This window comes from Pyxicephalus adspersus, chromosome 6 (genome assembly GCF_032062135.1).
Source record: "Pyxicephalus adspersus chromosome 6, UCB_Pads_2.0, whole genome shotgun sequence".
Taxonomy (NCBI): domain Eukaryota; kingdom Metazoa; phylum Chordata; class Amphibia; order Anura; family Pyxicephalidae; genus Pyxicephalus; species Pyxicephalus adspersus.
In genome coordinates, this window is record NC_092863.1 from 73,400,732 (window position 1) to 73,419,258 (window position 18,527).

The window sequence follows — 18,527 nt, forward strand, 5'->3', positions numbered from 1 at the left end:
CTATGAAAGTGTGACAGAGCACACATGAAGCCCGCTATTATCTTCAAGTTAACCACAACTAGAAGATGCTTTTGTAGCCTGCAGACGGAAACTTTTTAGCAATCCTTTAACAGTTTAGGCCTACTTTATGGACAGCATAAAGAAAACATTACTGGTTGCCAGGTATCAGCATCTTTATTTTTAGATACTTTTATACATGAAGTGGTTTTCTAAAGAGGGGATCATAGTTCTAACCATTACACAATTTGTCCAAACTTCGATCCTGAAGTATTGTAAAAATACAACAAATTCTAACAAGCTACAATACAATTTACAACTCATGTGGAAGTAGATTAAAGATTCCTTTATTCTTTACCTGAGATGATATTGAACATCCTTGGATTAAGGATAGCAGGACAGATTAGTCGTAGAAAAACAAAACCACTGAAAATAAAAGAATAGAAAGAATTACATTTTCCATATTATAAAAGAAAAACATGTAATGCCAAGTGATGTCTAATTAAGGTCCACTGGTATTGCTGACAGGTTTGCCAATTATTTTTACAGTTCTAGGATTACTGATAACAATATATTGAGATCTTATAATAGTGACAATGAAAAAACAGCCAGCAATGTGTTCATGGTAATTAAGGGAAGCAACATGGTGCTGTCTAAACAAACTCTAGTATCACTCAAACAAGGGTTTCTTTTTTTGTTTGGGTTTCTTTTTTGTATGTCTTATACAAATGAAAATATTAAAAATAAACTTTAAAAACAGAAAGCAACATGAATCTTTGTAGGACGTGCTGTCACACACTGCACCGTGTACGGCAAGTTAAAATGTGTAGAAAAGCACATTAGTGGAGGTGGTTGTAGGAGCTGACAACTTAATGACAGAGACGCAAAGATATTTTAGCTGAAAATCACATAATTTTAAAGGTTGCCTGAAATTACTAGCAATTAAAAATATTTAAAGACTTTTAGTGTAAATGAAAGCATGATTTCAGGGTTTAATGAGTTCTAACAATTACTAACTAGCCTCCTAAGTTTGCAATGTGAGAGCTGATACTACTCAGTCCTGTGTTTGGAAAAGTTTTTACCTCCAAGCCCATCTATTTTATTACACTGAGCTACACACAGAACAGCCTCTGCTGGAGATACCCAATGCAGACAGAGGAAAATGGAATCCCACAGGAGCCAAAGGACCCCAAAAGAACAAAACTACATGATGTCATAGTTGCCAGTCCTTTATTTAGGTGGGGAATTTGTCTTATTTCTGCTTGACCGTAGGTGGATGGAGCGGTCTCTTAGGTGTGCTGCTAGTGGGCCATAAAGGAGAATATTGTGGGTTTACAGAGTAATAGTTACAATTGTTCAAAAATTAGATTGTGTTTGTTTAATTGGCTTATGGAGTTTGGTGAAGTTCTTGGAGTTTAACCAGCTATTTAGAATTTTAAAGAAATCAAAACATACTTATGTTTTTTTTTAAAAACCTTAGACTGCTAGTAGCAGCAAATTTAGACCCAATCTGCAATCTTGCTTATGTAATGTATGAAACACAAAAACTGAAAGGTTGTTAAAATACAACGAAAATACACTTGTGGAAGAGCAGCTAGCAGAACTCCATCAAACACACCTTAAGTGTTAGATAACTAAGGCTTTTTTCAGACTTCTCATGTTTTAGTTTTTATTGACAGCTTCTTTAATTATCTACTTTTGATTTGAAGGCATCTTGGAGTAATTCACCCTTAAACTCAAGAGCAGCAACACTTTCACTTTATTTTCAGCAGCTCACCACCTCCTACCCCAATCTGGCAGAAGTGGCTTGGCAAGCTTGTCTGTCCCCTATTCTCTAAATTATACAGAGGAGAGAAGGAACAGAAAAGCTGAGAATTATTTCACTACAACTCCTACTGGGAACCTACTACTCAATTATGACTGCAGCTACTGAGGTCAGTGAGTGTTTTAAAACTAATTTACATCTTGCCAAGTATATGTAAAAATTCCCATCACCTGGACACAGTTCTACAGTAATGTAGCTTTTCATTATTAATCTACAGAAAACTATTGCAGTTGTTCAACTCTCAAATTCCTGCTATATTATAATAAAATCACTTACCTAACAACTCTGGTCCTCATGGTTGTGTTAGAAGTCCACTTTTGTTGAACAGATCTCTGTAAGCACCCATATATATACCTCAAAGTACTGTTAAAAAACACAGCAAAGAGAAAAACATTCAATAAGGAAAGAAATTCAGTAATTCCTAAGCAGTGGCTCCTAAGATCTGTAAAAGTTTGTAGCTTCCATAACTTCTTAAACATTGTTCACAGCCTAAAATATTGCTCTATATCCATTGTCATCAAAATGGAAGGTTCCAACAAGTTCCCAGAACTCTCCTAGTACTCCAAGATGTCTGGGAACATATAAATGCAGCTACTACAACCAATGATAGCCCCAGCACAGCACAATTAAACAAAGTGAACCTGTTCTTTCCATGCAATGAAAAAAAGGTCAATCACAGGGTACGCAACCCAAATAATTTCATTTGATGAATATTTACCATTCTTTCAGTGCTTACGGACATTTCTTGTATCGGAATATACCCCACAAGAGGAAAAAAGAAAGACTGACTCATCACTAAACAAGGCAGAGAGCAGAGTTTCACAACGCATAAAAAAGGTTTTTTTTTTTTTATTTCCTTTCCCCATAAGATAAAACATGTACGGACAATAAATGAATGGCAACTTACGGTGGAAGAATTTCTGCTGCCATAAAAATCTTCTCCACTAATTCAGAAAGTATGCCCAGGAGGTGTGCTAAATTAGTGTGCACATCTTCATTCTTTTCCAGCTTTGAAGGATTTAACTGTTAAAAGACAGCAGATTGTATAACAACCATATAAAAATCATGTACAGCGCTGCATAATATGTTGGCGCTTTATAAATCCCGTTTAATAATAATCATGCAAATCTTTGTGTGTGTGTGCGCTCAACATTTAAGTTTTGATATTGAATACTGAATAAAACTAATAGACAAGGAGGATATACTTGCTAGGTTTATCATATATGCAGCCACTAAACACAACATATAACTATGTGGCTTGTATAAAAGTATGACTAGGCTACATAAAATTGTGTCACATTTCAGCACATGATCTTTCTTTCTTATCGATAAGTCCAAAACTCCTTATTAAAGTAAAACAATTTTAGGTTAGTGGCCTTTACAGCCACCTGACTATTAAAGCATTTTAAATCCATGACATCTAGGTAGTATAAAGGGTGAAATCTCTACTAGTATCCAAATAAAGCCTCCAAAAAAAACAAAAATAAAAACTCCAAACTTTTCCTGCTCTATCCAAAATCTAGACCATTTGGCTAGCACTCCATTTTAAACTAAATACATTTCATTCGAGCCCTGAAGATAAACCCATATCACACCACAAAAGCTGTTGTAAAGCTGATATATCACTGAACTTGTAGTTGCAAGAGTTGCATTTTTATTTCCAGAAATTAAGGTTAAAAAAAAAAAAAAAAAAAAAAAAAAAAAATAAAAAGTAATATATTCTGAAAGTAGAATATGCCCCCTACAGTCAATATAACAGAATGCACATTAACAGTCCAATATCTCAAATTCACGTTTTTCTAGCACGCTAACGGTAATGCAAACATTGCTGTAAAACCATAGCAGATTGAAATCTGAACTCAGAATTAAAAAACGCCTAGTTTCTAAGAGTATAATATCATAGTATAAGTATAATAAAGTTTGAAATACAAAATCATGTAAAAATAATAAATTAAATACATTTAAACATATATTTTTTTTAAATAAATATTATACTCATACTATATTATACTGTAAAATAAATGTTCATGAAAACAATGTACTGCTTTTACCCATGTAAATCCAGTGTATTGCATTCAATACACTGGATTTATACATTATACATTACAATACATTCAGAAGATGCCGGAGGAAGAAGACAGGGATTGCGGCAATGGACGACGGGGGACGCAGGCGGATCAGGTAAGGCTGTATTTATCATTACTTCCCATAGGTTTACCTAACCCGAGTGTGACTTGGGGTTACCTCTTTCAGCAACTTTTTTCTACCCAGAGTCACACTCAGGGTTACCGCTAAGAAAGTTAAAGGACCACAAAACCAAACAAACAATTTCAAACAAACAATTAAAAGTTTATAAATGCATTTAAAAGTTTCTGGCACTTCCTATTTCCAAAAACGTTTGTGAATAACCAATATTTTGATACACACTGACTTCTTGTGGAATGCCACTTTCTTTATATAGCACAGACAAATTATACAAGGAACACAGACCCTAATAATCCCTTCTCATTTCTAAAAAAAAAAGTTACAGCATGTTTTTAAACATGGGAGCTGAAGAAACCAAGAATTGAAAGGAAAAATCCAATCCAATGCAGATTGGTCAGCAGAAGATGACCAGTGTCCCTTAATCCTTTGAATGACACCTTTTTAGGAAAAACCATGTTGTTACAGCACCAGATTGAGATTTCCCCATGGAGATTTAATGTGGATGACCTTTTGCATTTATACTATGCAACCACTATTGTTGGATTATGTTTGCATGAACCTTTTGAATACTAATATAAGAGTTTATTGCCTACAAAACCCCAGCTATCTTTCCCCTTTTTTCTTTGGAATAACCGTATTTATTACCAGTCAATAAAGGGGGCAATATTAAAGATTAAGGAGAGAGCTTGTTTATTCTTACCCTTTGACCAGCACCAGATGTGTTGCAATGCTCCTTTTTGCTCAATCTTTTGCAGTTGTACAATTACCCACCTTTGAAACAGCCTCAGCCTTTTGTGAGAACACAAAAAATAAGGCCTTGAACAGGAAATGACTTGTTCTTCCTCATCAATGGTGGTGCCCAAAAGCAGTTGCATTTGGCAGTTTAAAGAACCAAAACACACCACAAAAGTTGAACGTAGCATAACTGGCACAAGTAGCACAATGTAGTATCATAAGTATCCTCCTAATTTACCATAACTATGGGTAACTTGCAATGGGTGCCAAATAAAAGAAATGGCACTGCATTGCATCAAAACATTGCAGTAACGCACCCTAGAAATCTCATGGTTTGTTATGAGGTGTCATGACTTGAGAAACGGTTGAAACTAGTATCCTAGGCTGTGAAAGTGACAAAATATTTTTAAATTATAATTTAGATGTCTTTTTTGGACAAATCTGTTGAATATCTGTTGCTTATTCTGTTCATTATCCTACCAATTAAGTTTCACTTACACTTACCTCACAAGACTGCTTGCTTTCCATTATTTTTAAAATGGTGTCTTTCAGAGCATGGTGAACAAATGGAGTTGCAGTAGCTTTCATGTATTGCTCCATGAGTGTGCTCGCCAAGGTTGTGGCACGGAACAGAGTAGTAGCTTCATCTACAACAAAATAGAAATTGGTTGGAGTCTTGAAGAGTTTCCAAGATTCATTTTGTTAGTAATGATGAGTTTTAGAGGCAATTAGTTTAGTTGAGAAGTGAGTTTCTGTGACCTGACTTGGGTACAGTAACTATCTTTGTAAATTATTTAATGGCAACTCTACTTAGATAATAAAAAAATATAGTACTAGGCTTCCAGCACCTACATAACTTTGGCTATGCTTTAATAAAATTCCTAATTGTATGCGTTTTGCTGCCCCAATACCACAAAACAGCCTTCAGTTTACAATATGCCAAGCAGCACCCGGAAACGTTGATACCAGTGAAGAGACCACAATTTAATTTTAAACTTACAGCTATAAATGATATGCTTGGAGTCAACAGGGTCTATAAACACCAGCACTCCACTCCTATGTAGCATAAGGTAAATTTCTGTAGTATTGGGGATGAGCAAACAGCAGCAGATTAGGTAATTTAGTTAAAAACTGATGGGAAGAAGAATGTAGCCATTTATCAGAAAAATAGAGGAGGAAATATCTGTATAGTAATTACCTTCTGCACTAATCTCTCGGTCATTTAGTGTTCGTAGAAGTAAGGATTCCATTTTTTCATGCAGAAAAATCCGTAATAAAATGCTAGCTAGTAGTGTACGATCTTGTCCACATACGTGAGATAATGCTGTGACAACATGCAGCTCTTTTTGAAGAATTAACTACAAAAAGTGAAAAAAGGCAAGTTAAATCAAGCATTCCAATTCACATATCGTATTGACGTTATACACACACTTAGGGTAAAGTTAAGCAAAACAATACCTCTTTAAACTCGTTGTACTCTTCCTCTGGCATGATTTTCTCCATAGAGTACCTTGCCCGGACACGCAAAGACCCTGGTTCTATACCTTTCAGAGGTATGTGAGAACTCAGCTGAAACCATTCATCTATTGCATGTCCTTTCTGCAGTCGATTTAACTGGCATCGCATAAATACTGCAACAATAGGGAATGACAATGAGCACCAAGCAGAACACATAATACTTCTACAGGGTGGAATTTTTAACAATACAAACAACCATACTCACAAATATCAGGGTCTTTGCTTTTCTTTGTCTTGTTACTGAGACTGATCTCAAATCTGTTTATGTCAGGCGATAAATCACTAAGAAAAGGCAACATATTTTAGCTATTACATAATGAAAACACAGGCTTCCTTGTATAAAGAAATGTTTTTGCTGATCATCATACACTTTATGACAAATACACATTTATAATAAAGAAGTCCTTTTCTGCATGCTTATCCTGTAATATTGACAGTTTCATCAAGACAACTAATATTAGAAGGAGCTCAGCAGTGGCAGACCTCTGACTGGTCTTGATAATGTTTGCTAATGACAGTGTTCCGTTAACTATGTTTAAATTATGTTTACAGAACAGCAATACAAGTGGAAAAGACTTTCTCATAAATGAGACACACATGTAAAAGAAATAAGGACAGCATATTAAAAAAAAAATCAAAATACATACCCACTAAATTTTACCAAAAATATATTCAGAAATATTCAGAAACAAACTTACTCAAAGAAAAACTCTTCAGACCAAACAGGATTTTGGCCTTCGCGAGCATGTGTCTTGGCTACCTGCACACTATTCAGGTAAATATTGCAATACGGACTAGTGAAATGTTTGACTGGGAGCTTGTGTGCTTCTTCAATGTGCAAATGGAGACTGCTGACCTAGAAAAAGGAATAAATTGCTTGTTTAAACTGTAACACAAATATCCACTCAACAAAACACAATATCCATCGACAAAACCTAGACAGGGGAACGAGTGGCTCTGCTTTAAAGTCTTAGCCATGTAAGCCCCAGGTGATCCTAATCATCACGGATTTAAATTAATATTTATCCCAGCACAGTCTCCTCCATTTGCAATCCTGCTATAGAAACATAATAAATTTTATATATATATATCCTGCTATAGAAACATAATAAATTTTATATATATATATATATATATATATATATATATATATATATAAAATTTATTATGTTTCTATAGCAGGATATATATATATAAAATTTATTATGTTTCTATAGCAGGATTGCAAATGGAGGAGACTGTGCTGGGATAAATATTAATTTAAATCCGTGATGATTAGGATCACCTGGGGCTTACATGGCTAAGACTTTAAAGCAGAGCCACTCGTTCCCCTGTCTAGGTTTTGTCGATGGATATTGTATATTGGATATATATATATCTTTATCTATCTATCTATATATATCTTTATTTAGCTTTGTTTACCCGACAATGTTGCTTTAAAAACAAATATTCACTACTACTATCTAGTTGTGTAATGATAAAAGTGCGGTTGTTTACACATGTAACTAGCATAAGTACTTTACTGCAGTAATTTTCAACCACTGTGCCGCGGGAGATCTTCAGGTATACCGTGGGAAATTATCCAATCTTCAGTGTCTGTGCAGTAGTGAATGGCAGAGTGATGTAATACTCTTCCATGTCAGTAGGTGGCAGTAGGTAGCTTAATTAGCTACAGAGTGTCATTTGGTAACATTTTTGATTTGTGGTGTGCTGCAGGATTTTTTCAAAATAAAAAAAATGCGGTGGCTCAAAAAAGGTTGAAAAACACTGCCTTACTGTGTATACATATTGGTCTCCCAACAAACTGATTGGAAGAGGTAGGGGCAGCACTGGAAGCCAATTAAACCAAGCTGTTTGCATATCTTTGACGGGCAATATGCTAATCTTCAAATTTTAGAAAAATATGAATAGTACCTAGGAGTATCAACATGTCTCTGTGGGATTTTCCCTTGTGAGTGTACCTTAACCTAACTGACATGACAGTCAGACTTGACCCTTTTATCAAAACTGACTATCAGATGTACAGATGCAGTCACATCCCTCTGTACTAAACACTTCAACACATGTTCCTGTCAGACACTAAATTTTTTGCAATTTTTTACAAATTATTATAAGGAAACCTTTGCAGCACGATAAAGGTCCTTAAGTATCAGGGATCTTTACAAATATCTTCTGCTTTTTCATAAAAGAGAGGAAAGAAAAGGTGAGTGTGATTCGTACATGAGGTGAATGAAAAGTGTAAAGCACCAACATTTAACTTTTTCTTTAGCCCTATGCACTGAAAATACGGATGTCCTGTCAGTGTTTTACTGCTCCCTCACTGTACAATCAGAAGGTTGTGGAGAGAAAATAAGATTAAAAAAACAAAAACAAAAAGTGTTTTAAGGAGAAAGAGGGGTCACTTTTCCTGGCTGATGACAAATGAGACTGCTCACATTTTGCTTGTATTTCAGCTTGGCATTTACCAGTTTGCTTAAAGTTCAGCTTAAAAAATATATACACACACATTTTTTATTTTTAAAGCTTTGAAATATACACTTAAGCACAAACCTGTCGAAGACGCTTATTGGACGTGGCTTGTGTTGTCTTCCTTAGGCTGCAAAATGCCTGAAGACTTTTCATCCAGTCCTGGTAAAATATAGAAGGAAAAATCTCAATTAAACCTAAAGACTAACAGAAAGCCATTTCAATACTCTTTTAAAAAATCACCAAGTAGAAACCATATCTTAACAGAATGAATGAGATGTAAGGGATGGTAGAATACGATGCTGGTTGGGTATATAATGATACCAAACTAGACCTTTTAGCTTTTTAAAGCTAAGAGGTCTAGTTAAAAAAAAACAAATCACAATTGTCAAAGCCCACCGAGCAATCTGTGTGCAATAGTTTTAAAAATAAATGGCAAATACTGCATGAAAATCAAATTATCATATCAAGTAAATATGTAACAGATGTAGACTAAGTCACAAAATAGAAAGAAAATTCCTTCTCTACAGAAATATTTACATTCACCAGTTTAGTAATGTCAAATGTTTGCAAGTACATTTAGGCAGCATGTGTAGTATTTGTCACCCTATAAATAAAGTTTACTAGTGGCAGTAAAATTGTTAACCTCCCAACCGTTAAGCCCGACCTTGGTACGGGCTAAAAAAATTCTCCCTATATTAAAATCCTCACTTACCTGGTCCCGCTGTGCTCCAGCCTTGTCCTCCAGCGTCGATCTCCCTCTCCAGCGTCGGGTGCCTTCTCCTATACCAGCGGGACCGGTAAGATGCCGGCCGGCGGAACACAAGATGCCGGCAGGCTTCTTACCTGGTCCCGCTGATCATCCAGCGTCGTTCTCGTTCCAGCGCCGGGTGCTCTCTGAAACAAGAAGCCTGCTGGCGGAGAAAAGAAAGCCGGCCGGCTTCTCCCTGCGTGCGTGCGGGAAATTCAAATTGAAACTCATTCAAACATTTTGTATTGGATTGAATACAATGCATTTAATCCAATACAAAATGAATGAATGAGTTTCAATTAAAAATAAATACAAAGTATGTATTTTGTATTGGATTGGATACAGGAGTTTGTATTCAATCCAATACATAATGGGAGTTTGAATTTTGTTCTCATTTTGTATTGGATTGAATACAAAGTGCTGTATCCAATCCAATACAAAATAATAGAAAATATATCTATGTGGTTTTGTCTATAGGTATGTGACGGACACTAGGGAGGTGTTTTAGAAAAATATTATTTATGTATTAATATGTATTATTATTATACAGTATACTGAATTATCGCATTTTCAGTATTTTTCATTTATTTATGTATTCTTGTTTAAGCTGATTTTTGTGTTTTTCCTTTAATTTTATTAAAAGAATTTTTTTTTTTTTTTACATGATTGTGTGTTTCAAACATTTTTTTATATTCATTATATCTACTAGAACCCTATTCGGACATATTTCTGTAAGTTACAGGTCTACAATTTAAAAAAAAAAATTTCATGAAAAACAGTGTACCGCTTTTGGTACAGAAATCTAGACATCAGTGTAACGCCCAGGTGGTTAATGTCCATTTAAAACTAAATGCCCACCTAAGACTTTCCTGTCTACATGGTAACAACACTACTGTGTAATTTCATTGCAAAGAATGTGGTTGTCACACCATTATAAATGAATGAAAAGGTAAAAAACTACTGGAAGAATTACGCAGGTAATAAAATATCACAGGACTAAGAAAATACAAAAACAGCTATGGTAAATACTAGTGGTAGATGGCATCATATATAATGTATGATTTTTTCCCATTGCTCTATTGTGGACTCACGCAAGGGCCAAAGGAAAAACATAAAACAAATGCTAGCTGGAAAATGCTGACATGAAAATCATTCTCAAGCAGAATGAAAAGAAACATACATACAAACAAATAAATACCACAAAGTAAACAAGTCCAAAATGCTAACAGCTAATCATAAAGCTGTCTAAAAGATTCTCATTCGTGTTTCACATGAACTTACAAAAGGGAACACAAGAAAATATAACATTTAGATTGACACTGGCTCAGGGCTCTCTGCTCGGAGACAGACCACAACTTCACATCCTGGGTCAGGTATGTGTGTGGCTGATCTGATGCTCGGACCACAAAGGAGGAGGAAACATCTCTCAAAGTAAACAGCAAAAAAAAACAAAACAAAAAAACATTTTATGGGGTTGGTTACCTCGGCTTGTTCTGGTGTATCACCAGCAAAGTAGAAAATGTAATGCTCTTCACTAAAGTGCTGAACTACAATCTGGAAACAGTTTGGCCTAAAATAGAAAACCCCAAAAAAGCAGGTTATTTTTCTCCAATTAAAACTGATTGCGCATATAAATATTTTAACATCAAAATGCATAATACATGTCTAATATTAAAAATATATCAAAACAAAATGACAAAACATAAATTAATATACTGAAGAACAATTTGTAGATAAAATGCCCTTGCAATAAATGTGTTCTCAAAATTAATACTGAGTGGTTTTCAAATCAGCATAACTCTATCCACAATATTGCCTCCCCCGCCCCTATTTTAAATAGGGAGGAGTTAGTCCTATGGCCAACTTTTAGTAAGTGTTCTATGTTTAGCAAAATGTTTCCCCATTTATTGGCCGCTGGAAATGTGTCTTCAAAGCGGACATTAATAATTACCTGGAAAAAGGTTCTAAAAATAAAAAAACATTTTGGCTAAAGTTTAAATCAGGTGATTTAGTCTCATTCAGTAATTTCATTCCCACTATAGGCCTGTTTAAATGTTTTGTATTATAGTATTACGTAGCATTAATCTTCCATAATTCTGTCATTAGTCAACAGTTGAAACCCTCATATCCTATCTAACTTTTTATCCACATGCAAACTTAGAAAGGAAAAAAAAACAAAACTTTTAAATATATGTAATCAGAAAAATACACAAAGGGAGGGAGGTTTGCTAGAAATGTACAACTGATAGCAAAGTAATCCATTTGTCAGTAAAGATATGATCAATTTGAATTTTTTTTGGAGGGGTACTCAGGCATTTATTTGCTTTAAAAGATGCAGTCAGTAATATGTAAGCAAACCATCTTCATATTCATGTAACTGAACCGAGGTTCCACCAGAGCTTGCTAGGGGTTTATTGAGCAATAAGCAATTTGTGACTCTCAGCTCAGGTAAAACTAATAACAATGATCTGTTTGCTATATTTAAGGGTGGCATTGTTCCCACTGACCACCAGGAAATGTACCAAGAGTTGGGGATATCATACATATTGGCAGTGCCCCCCAGAGACCTGAAAGTTTTTTCAAGGGTTACTACACTTTTAGGAGGCTGATCTACTTCAAAGGCCTCTTTATCCATTTCAAGGCAATCTTTGCACATGTAGCAAACAACCAAATATACAGTATGAGCCCTGAAACACTGGTAGTAATGCCCTGCCCATTACATTAGTCATAGGAAAATGCAATATACTCATAAGCAACACACTAAAAGCCTACAATTCTCTAAAACATCTCAGTTTAGAGAAGCATGCCAAAATTTAAGCCCAAAACAAAGAAAAATGAAACATTACCAAAATATACAACGTGGAAATGTATAGAAAAAAAGGTTACATAATAATCTTCAAAGTTTTGTACACACAGCTAAATAGTTGGAAACAATAAAACCTAACACAATATTAAAAACTGAAACCTCAGTGTACAACACTGGACAAGAGACACACAAAAGATGCAACAATAGAAAGGGTCGGGCTGTTCTTTGTGTATTTAGCACTACTAAATAGATGTCATTTCTAATCTAAGCAATGTATATTGGAAGTTAAAAGCTTTTGTACACCAACTACCTTCACAGACTAACTACAAAATCACCACTGATTTCAGGATTGTATTTTACATAAAACTAAATAGCTGCATCTATCCTGATATGAGAATCCAATTGCAATCCAAACATTTGCCAAACTGGCAGAGAGATTCAGTTAGCTCGTAGCTTTGGTACTGGGCCTAGTTTTGGTTAAGTTTTCTGGATAACAGAATATAGATGAGAGCATATAAGATGAATCATAACTCATCAGAACCTTACTTTTGCTTTACCCAACTGACTGTTTTTTCAGAATTTTTCTAGCTGTATAACTTAACAGAGATTTAGTAAAGGGGGGAATAAAATGAGGTCAGGGACAAAGTAACAGGGTTTCTTTAAAAACAATGCTGTTACCAAGAAAACAGAATTACAGATGGCACATTGCCTCCTATTTTCTTTCCAAAATTAACATCTTACACCTGCAAGATTTTATACATTCAATGCATTTCAAAGATGTGTGGCAGAGAAAAAAAATTAAATAAAACAAAACAGTTGAAAGTGACAAAACCATAAAACTTTCAGAACATATTAACAGGGGATTTGGAACCTCTCACCTGCCAAACAGACTGTCATGGACTACATAGACAGAACATACACTTAAATCAATTAATCCTTTGGGCTTTGTGGCACGCTTTTCACTTTCAAAATAAATAAGTTGGGCATCATTACCCTCTAATATAAAATACAAGTTCTTCCACCGTTTGCCTTTACCTATAAATAACAAGCAGAATTGTACATATTAGTCTTTGTTATGCATTAAAACTACAACCACAGTGACATACAGAAATACATTTCAACGTCAACATATCAGTTGGAGTTGTCTATAGATCTATTTCATTTGATATAGACGTCTTGTTTACGTGTATATTATACAGATAACATTGTCAGCGGCATAACAAGCTTCTAGACAATCACCAACAGTGGGGTGAAATAAAGACCCACAGATCTGCAGGACATCATAGAAATATCTGCTTCTGGGACAGATGGTTTTATGGTCTGGCTAAGTTTAAGGATAAAGCATTTTCTTTTGATGATGGTAATCTGCTGTGCAAACTAGATTTTCAGGTTTGATGGTAAACTCCAGCAACTAAGGTAATGTAATCTAAAATGATAATCATGACATCACTGAAATGGTTCAGTCATTCCAGAAAAACCAAGAGGGTTTCCATCGTAAAGGCTGTACTGATGCTAAAAGCCACATACCAAACTACAAAATAAAAAAAATGTACAATATATACACTGGTTCATGGTTTTTCTTAATGTGTTCAATCATTTACCTCAAAAGGTTAAAACACACTTATCAAAACTCTTATAACACCTTTAATGAATAAAGAAGCTTTACATAAACTTCTAGGCTGGGGTCTCCTGAAAATGTTCTGATTAAGTTGTTACACATCAATGTCTTATTATGAATCAAGGCAAATTTAAGGTACAATCTATTTTGAAGTCTCCCTTCATATACTAGTTTCTATGAAGAAAAAAGGGCATGACAGTCTACAATTAAAGATGAACTTCAGTCTTTTCATAGGTCTTAAGCCCTGTACATAAGTCAGATAGACATTACATTTCTGTTATAGGAAATAATGTTTTGTGATTGTGTCCAGTGATGAGAAAGTACAGTGGTTGCCTCTCTTAGTCATTCATCAATCAGGTTATAGGTAGACACCAAACCTTAAATATAGAGGTCAAAACCTGCATAGCAAATTTTTTTAGAAAAGTTAAACTAAAGGACAGGTTCACTTTAAACCTACTGCTTACAAATAAGTTGATATGCCAAGAGCCCCTGATCAGCCAAGAGCTCCTGATCAGCCAGGAGTGCAGAATTTCCAAGGTGTGTTGCAAAGTAACAGGGTCTCTTTTAAAACCATGCTGTTATCAAGAAAATAGAATTGCATATGAAACATTTTTCCTTTCCAACAAAACTTCACATTCAAACTAATTACATAACAAACATAGGGGCTGTATGATGCATGGAAAGTACCTTCATCAACAGATTTGTTTGTGTTGTTTGCAGCAGTAAACACATCTAATGAATTACCAGTGCAGAAGAAAAACACCAAAAATATTCTGAAGCTTCATATCCTGGCTTACCAAATGAAGAACAATCTCACTGGAACCTTATCTGACTAGTCTACATGGGTTAACACAATTGTTCCATCGATATATTGCAAAGAGTACTCACTCTTCTTCCAAAGATATCCCTTCTTTACAATATTTTTGTAAAATGCATCCTTTGTTTTTCGTTTGATTGTATTATAGATTTCTCTGCCATCCACCACATCGTTCAATACTTGCTCTTGATGCTGGGGAGAAATATAAATATATGAACAGACAGAATAAATATATAGACATTATATATACGTATATATTTGATAGCACTCAGCAAATTGCCTTACTTTTTCTCAAAGGCATTATTACAGGCCAGAAATTTGTAAAAGAATCCAAGAAAAAAAAGTATGTAAAAATATAGGCAAAAGGCACACTCTCACTGAGCAATACACACAAACGTACTACATGCAAATATACCTCTCACATATATCACAGCGCTGTACAAAGATCAGCGGTGCACTCACATTAGTCTAAGTCATATGTCTAGCAAGTTTGGTTTAAATGTGTTGATATGTTTCCTGGTGATGACATACGCACATTCAAATATAGCTGACTTATAGCACAGCGCTGTACTAAGATGACTGGTGTACTCACATGAGTCTCAGTCATATGTATGGTAAGTTTGGTTGGAATGTCTCCATGCGTTTTCGAGTGATGGTAGAACATACACACATACATACATCCAGTATATATAATTTTTATGACGTATACAATAAATGTAAAACAAATATTAGCAACTTCCGGGTTCTCTGGTCCAGAAAATAAATAGTTTTAAAACTGATGCCTATTGCCCCTATTCTTCCATTATAAAAGTAATCTAGGAGTAGTAGAGAAAACAAGATATTCCCAATAAAGACGTCTTAACACTCCAGATTTCAAGCAGGGACATAACAATTCTTACCTGTACAGGAACAGGGTCTTTCAAGTAGTAGCCTTCAACTATTTGCTCTTTCCTATAGTGTTCTATAATGTCGTCAATTCTGTTAAAAACAAGAATATGTTAAATGAAACAAAATACCAAAAGCTTGATTTGGGGAAGAATCAAAACAAACCACAACTGAAAACAGAAAAAAAGATATTTGAACAGGCAAAGAACAGTTATCTACATAGACAAGAAACTAAACAAAATAAAGGAAATTTACAGAATTGAAAACCCATTGACGTGTTCCCCCTTACTTTAGACACAAGCACAATATTCTGAGACAAATTGCTGCCATTTTTTATACAAGCAGCTCCACCTGCTGGTTAACTCCTGTACTGTAGTCTGCATATTGTAGACAAACATGCTGTGATGTTGGGTAGTAAAACCATCATGCCAAAATGTTTGAAAGCTCCGTCCTGAACTATTACTATCTTCCAGTACAACTTAACTTGTGCCTAAAACTGAAAACAGAATGCGCTTCATTCATACCTATAACTGAAACAGAAGGCGCTGTAAAGAAAAACACAACATTTAGGTTATATACAGATTTTGAAAAAATATTTTGTGTTAAAATGCATTAGTGTTACCTGTTATAGTACCGACCTCCCATCATGAACTGATTGTTTGACGTTGGGCAGATTTTAAATCGCTGAATGTTTTCATTGGTTCGGAAATAAAGTGAATAATCACCAGGAGTATTGTCAGAAGGCCTCACCAGGAAACTGCTGATCTGGCCAACTAGAAACAGTTGACAAATTAAATTTAAAAAATGTAATCGCTAAACAATGGGATAAAACCAAAAGACTACAATAACGTAAAATGTAAAAATGAAAAATGTAGTGACAAAGATAAAGAGATAACCTGTCTTAGTTTAAAAAACATTACTAGCCAGTAATGTACACCAGTTCTGGGACCATAAATCAGTCACATAGGAGTTCCACCCATGTGTTCAAAACACCAGAAAGCCCAAAAATCTAGGATGTTTAATTATGCAAGTTACGAACAACAATATGATTATTCAATCTTCTTGAGATATACCTACAATGGCTGTGAATCAGTTTGCCAACAGGGAGAAGTGTATACAGGGCAGGAGAGCCAGACATCAAGGCTCTGGTCATAATTTGCATACCAGGAAAACCTACATTTTGGGCATCAACTAGAACCTTTGAGCTAGAACCCGGAGTTACGTGGTGTACAATCAATAGGTCAGTTCAAAAGTCACCATTCCTATCATATATATTTTTCCCCATCATTCTGTGTAGGGAACAGACAAAAATACAAGGTACTTCTGGGTATAGAGGAGCATGTGACAGCACTGGACCAACCAGCACTGTCACATGGGGTGTCCATAGTGCTTTATATACTATGACTCCAATTACTTTGCTTAAGAGAACTTTCTTTTCATTCCCGAAGGGTGAACGAGCGACAGAGAAGTAAAAAGATTGCGAGTATTAGATGCTCGGAAGGGCTAATTAAATTGAACCCATATAGGCAAAGTTTCACATTAATTTATGTTTACTTCAATACACAGACTTTAGAGACCATTAAACAAATAAAAAAGCACCAATGCAAAATTACAAGAAAAATAGAAAATACAAAAAATATACCTGTCATAAGAAGATTATATGCTTCCTGTTTGTTTATTTTCCCATGGAACCATCTTTTAAAGTTCAGAGAAAGAAAAAAAAAAAGAATATCATATATACAGAAAAAAATTTCTTCTCTACACACGAGTACAAGTTAATAGTAAAACTTATCTAATTTTGTGAGCTATACTTACACCTTGCCTTCATGTGGATCTTCCTCCCTTCCCTAAAGAAGAAAAAGAAAAGAATTTACCATTGTATAACATCAGGGGAAGGGGGGGTCTATAATATTCAAAAAGCTTGAAAACCTACCCATTGGGCATAGGAAACGTGTTATGCATCTACTGCATCAGAATAGGCTGTATATGAATATCATTTATCAGCACAACTACACATGCGCAAAGCAAATTTTTTTTATAATCAACTTTACTGACAGTTGTACACATACAAAATTAAGCTGTATTTCCAGATAGCAATTGCTTTAAAAATGCAACCAGTGCCCTAGGTAAATCATTTGGTATTTATGGCTGTTTGGGCTGTGATTGTGTACATCAAAGGTACATAGTAAATGAAGTGTGCATGCAATCTGCTTTTTTTTTTGTTTTACATATTTGTACAGTAATATACTTTAGTAAATTAAGCCCATTATCTCAAAGCAGACCAAAAGGTTAACAAAATCACAACCACCACCACCTCCCACTAGCCAAAATTTAAATCTAAAATCAGATTTTTTTCTTTGTAAAGGATGAGAGCACTTTCTTACAACAACGCAAGTGTTCAAATCCCTATCTTCTGTCAGGTATGTGCAATATAGCCCCACTGATATCAAAGGGGTTTTTCTACCCCTCTACATCTACTTTAGCAGGAAACAGTACACAGAAATGGGCTGGGGATGAGGGGGTGTAAACTTTTAAGTATGGAACTACCACTGGTTAGATGCAAAAAAGAATTTGTCAGAATTACATAAAATATCTGTGGTGTTTATAGAACAGTAGTTAGGAAGAACAACAACTTTGGGTACTGGTTTTGATCAGATGCTAGCCAAAATGATCTATGCAAGTTTGATATGTGAAACATGACAGAGCAAGCAGGGTAAACATGAAACAAGGCTTAACTGCAAATGATGAGAACAGCTGCTGGGAAATAAAGTCTAGGGAGCACAATACACTGGAAAATCTTACTAAAAAAAAACATTGTACATAATGAGTGATCACAAAACATCTAAAGGTTTTACATTTTTTCTATGAAGTCCCTATTCTCAACCTATAACTTAAAAAAAAAAA

At 34.9% G+C, this 18,527-nt stretch overlaps 1 protein-coding gene across 1 annotated transcript in view; it reads right to left on the reverse strand.

The window, feature by feature from the left end:
* RASA1 (RAS p21 protein activator 1) overlaps positions 1 to 18,527 on the reverse strand; it is a gene marked incomplete in the record, with an annotated part of 47,192 nt that overhangs the window by 9,120 nt on the left and 19,545 nt on the right. Inside the window, 16 exon segments of the mRNA XM_072416181.1 lie at positions 356 to 423; positions 2,099 to 2,185; positions 2,730 to 2,845; positions 5,267 to 5,409; positions 5,961 to 6,120; positions 6,221 to 6,393; positions 6,486 to 6,562; positions 6,979 to 7,136; positions 8,831 to 8,908; positions 10,980 to 11,067; positions 13,182 to 13,338; positions 14,810 to 14,930; positions 15,638 to 15,716; positions 16,246 to 16,396; positions 17,266 to 17,318; positions 17,439 to 17,470. Of these exon segments, the coding sequence (XP_072272282.1) occupies positions 356 to 423; positions 2,099 to 2,185; positions 2,730 to 2,845; positions 5,267 to 5,409; positions 5,961 to 6,120; positions 6,221 to 6,393; positions 6,486 to 6,562; positions 6,979 to 7,136; positions 8,831 to 8,908; positions 10,980 to 11,067; positions 13,182 to 13,338; positions 14,810 to 14,930; positions 15,638 to 15,716; positions 16,246 to 16,396; positions 17,266 to 17,318; positions 17,439 to 17,470 (1,741 nt within the window).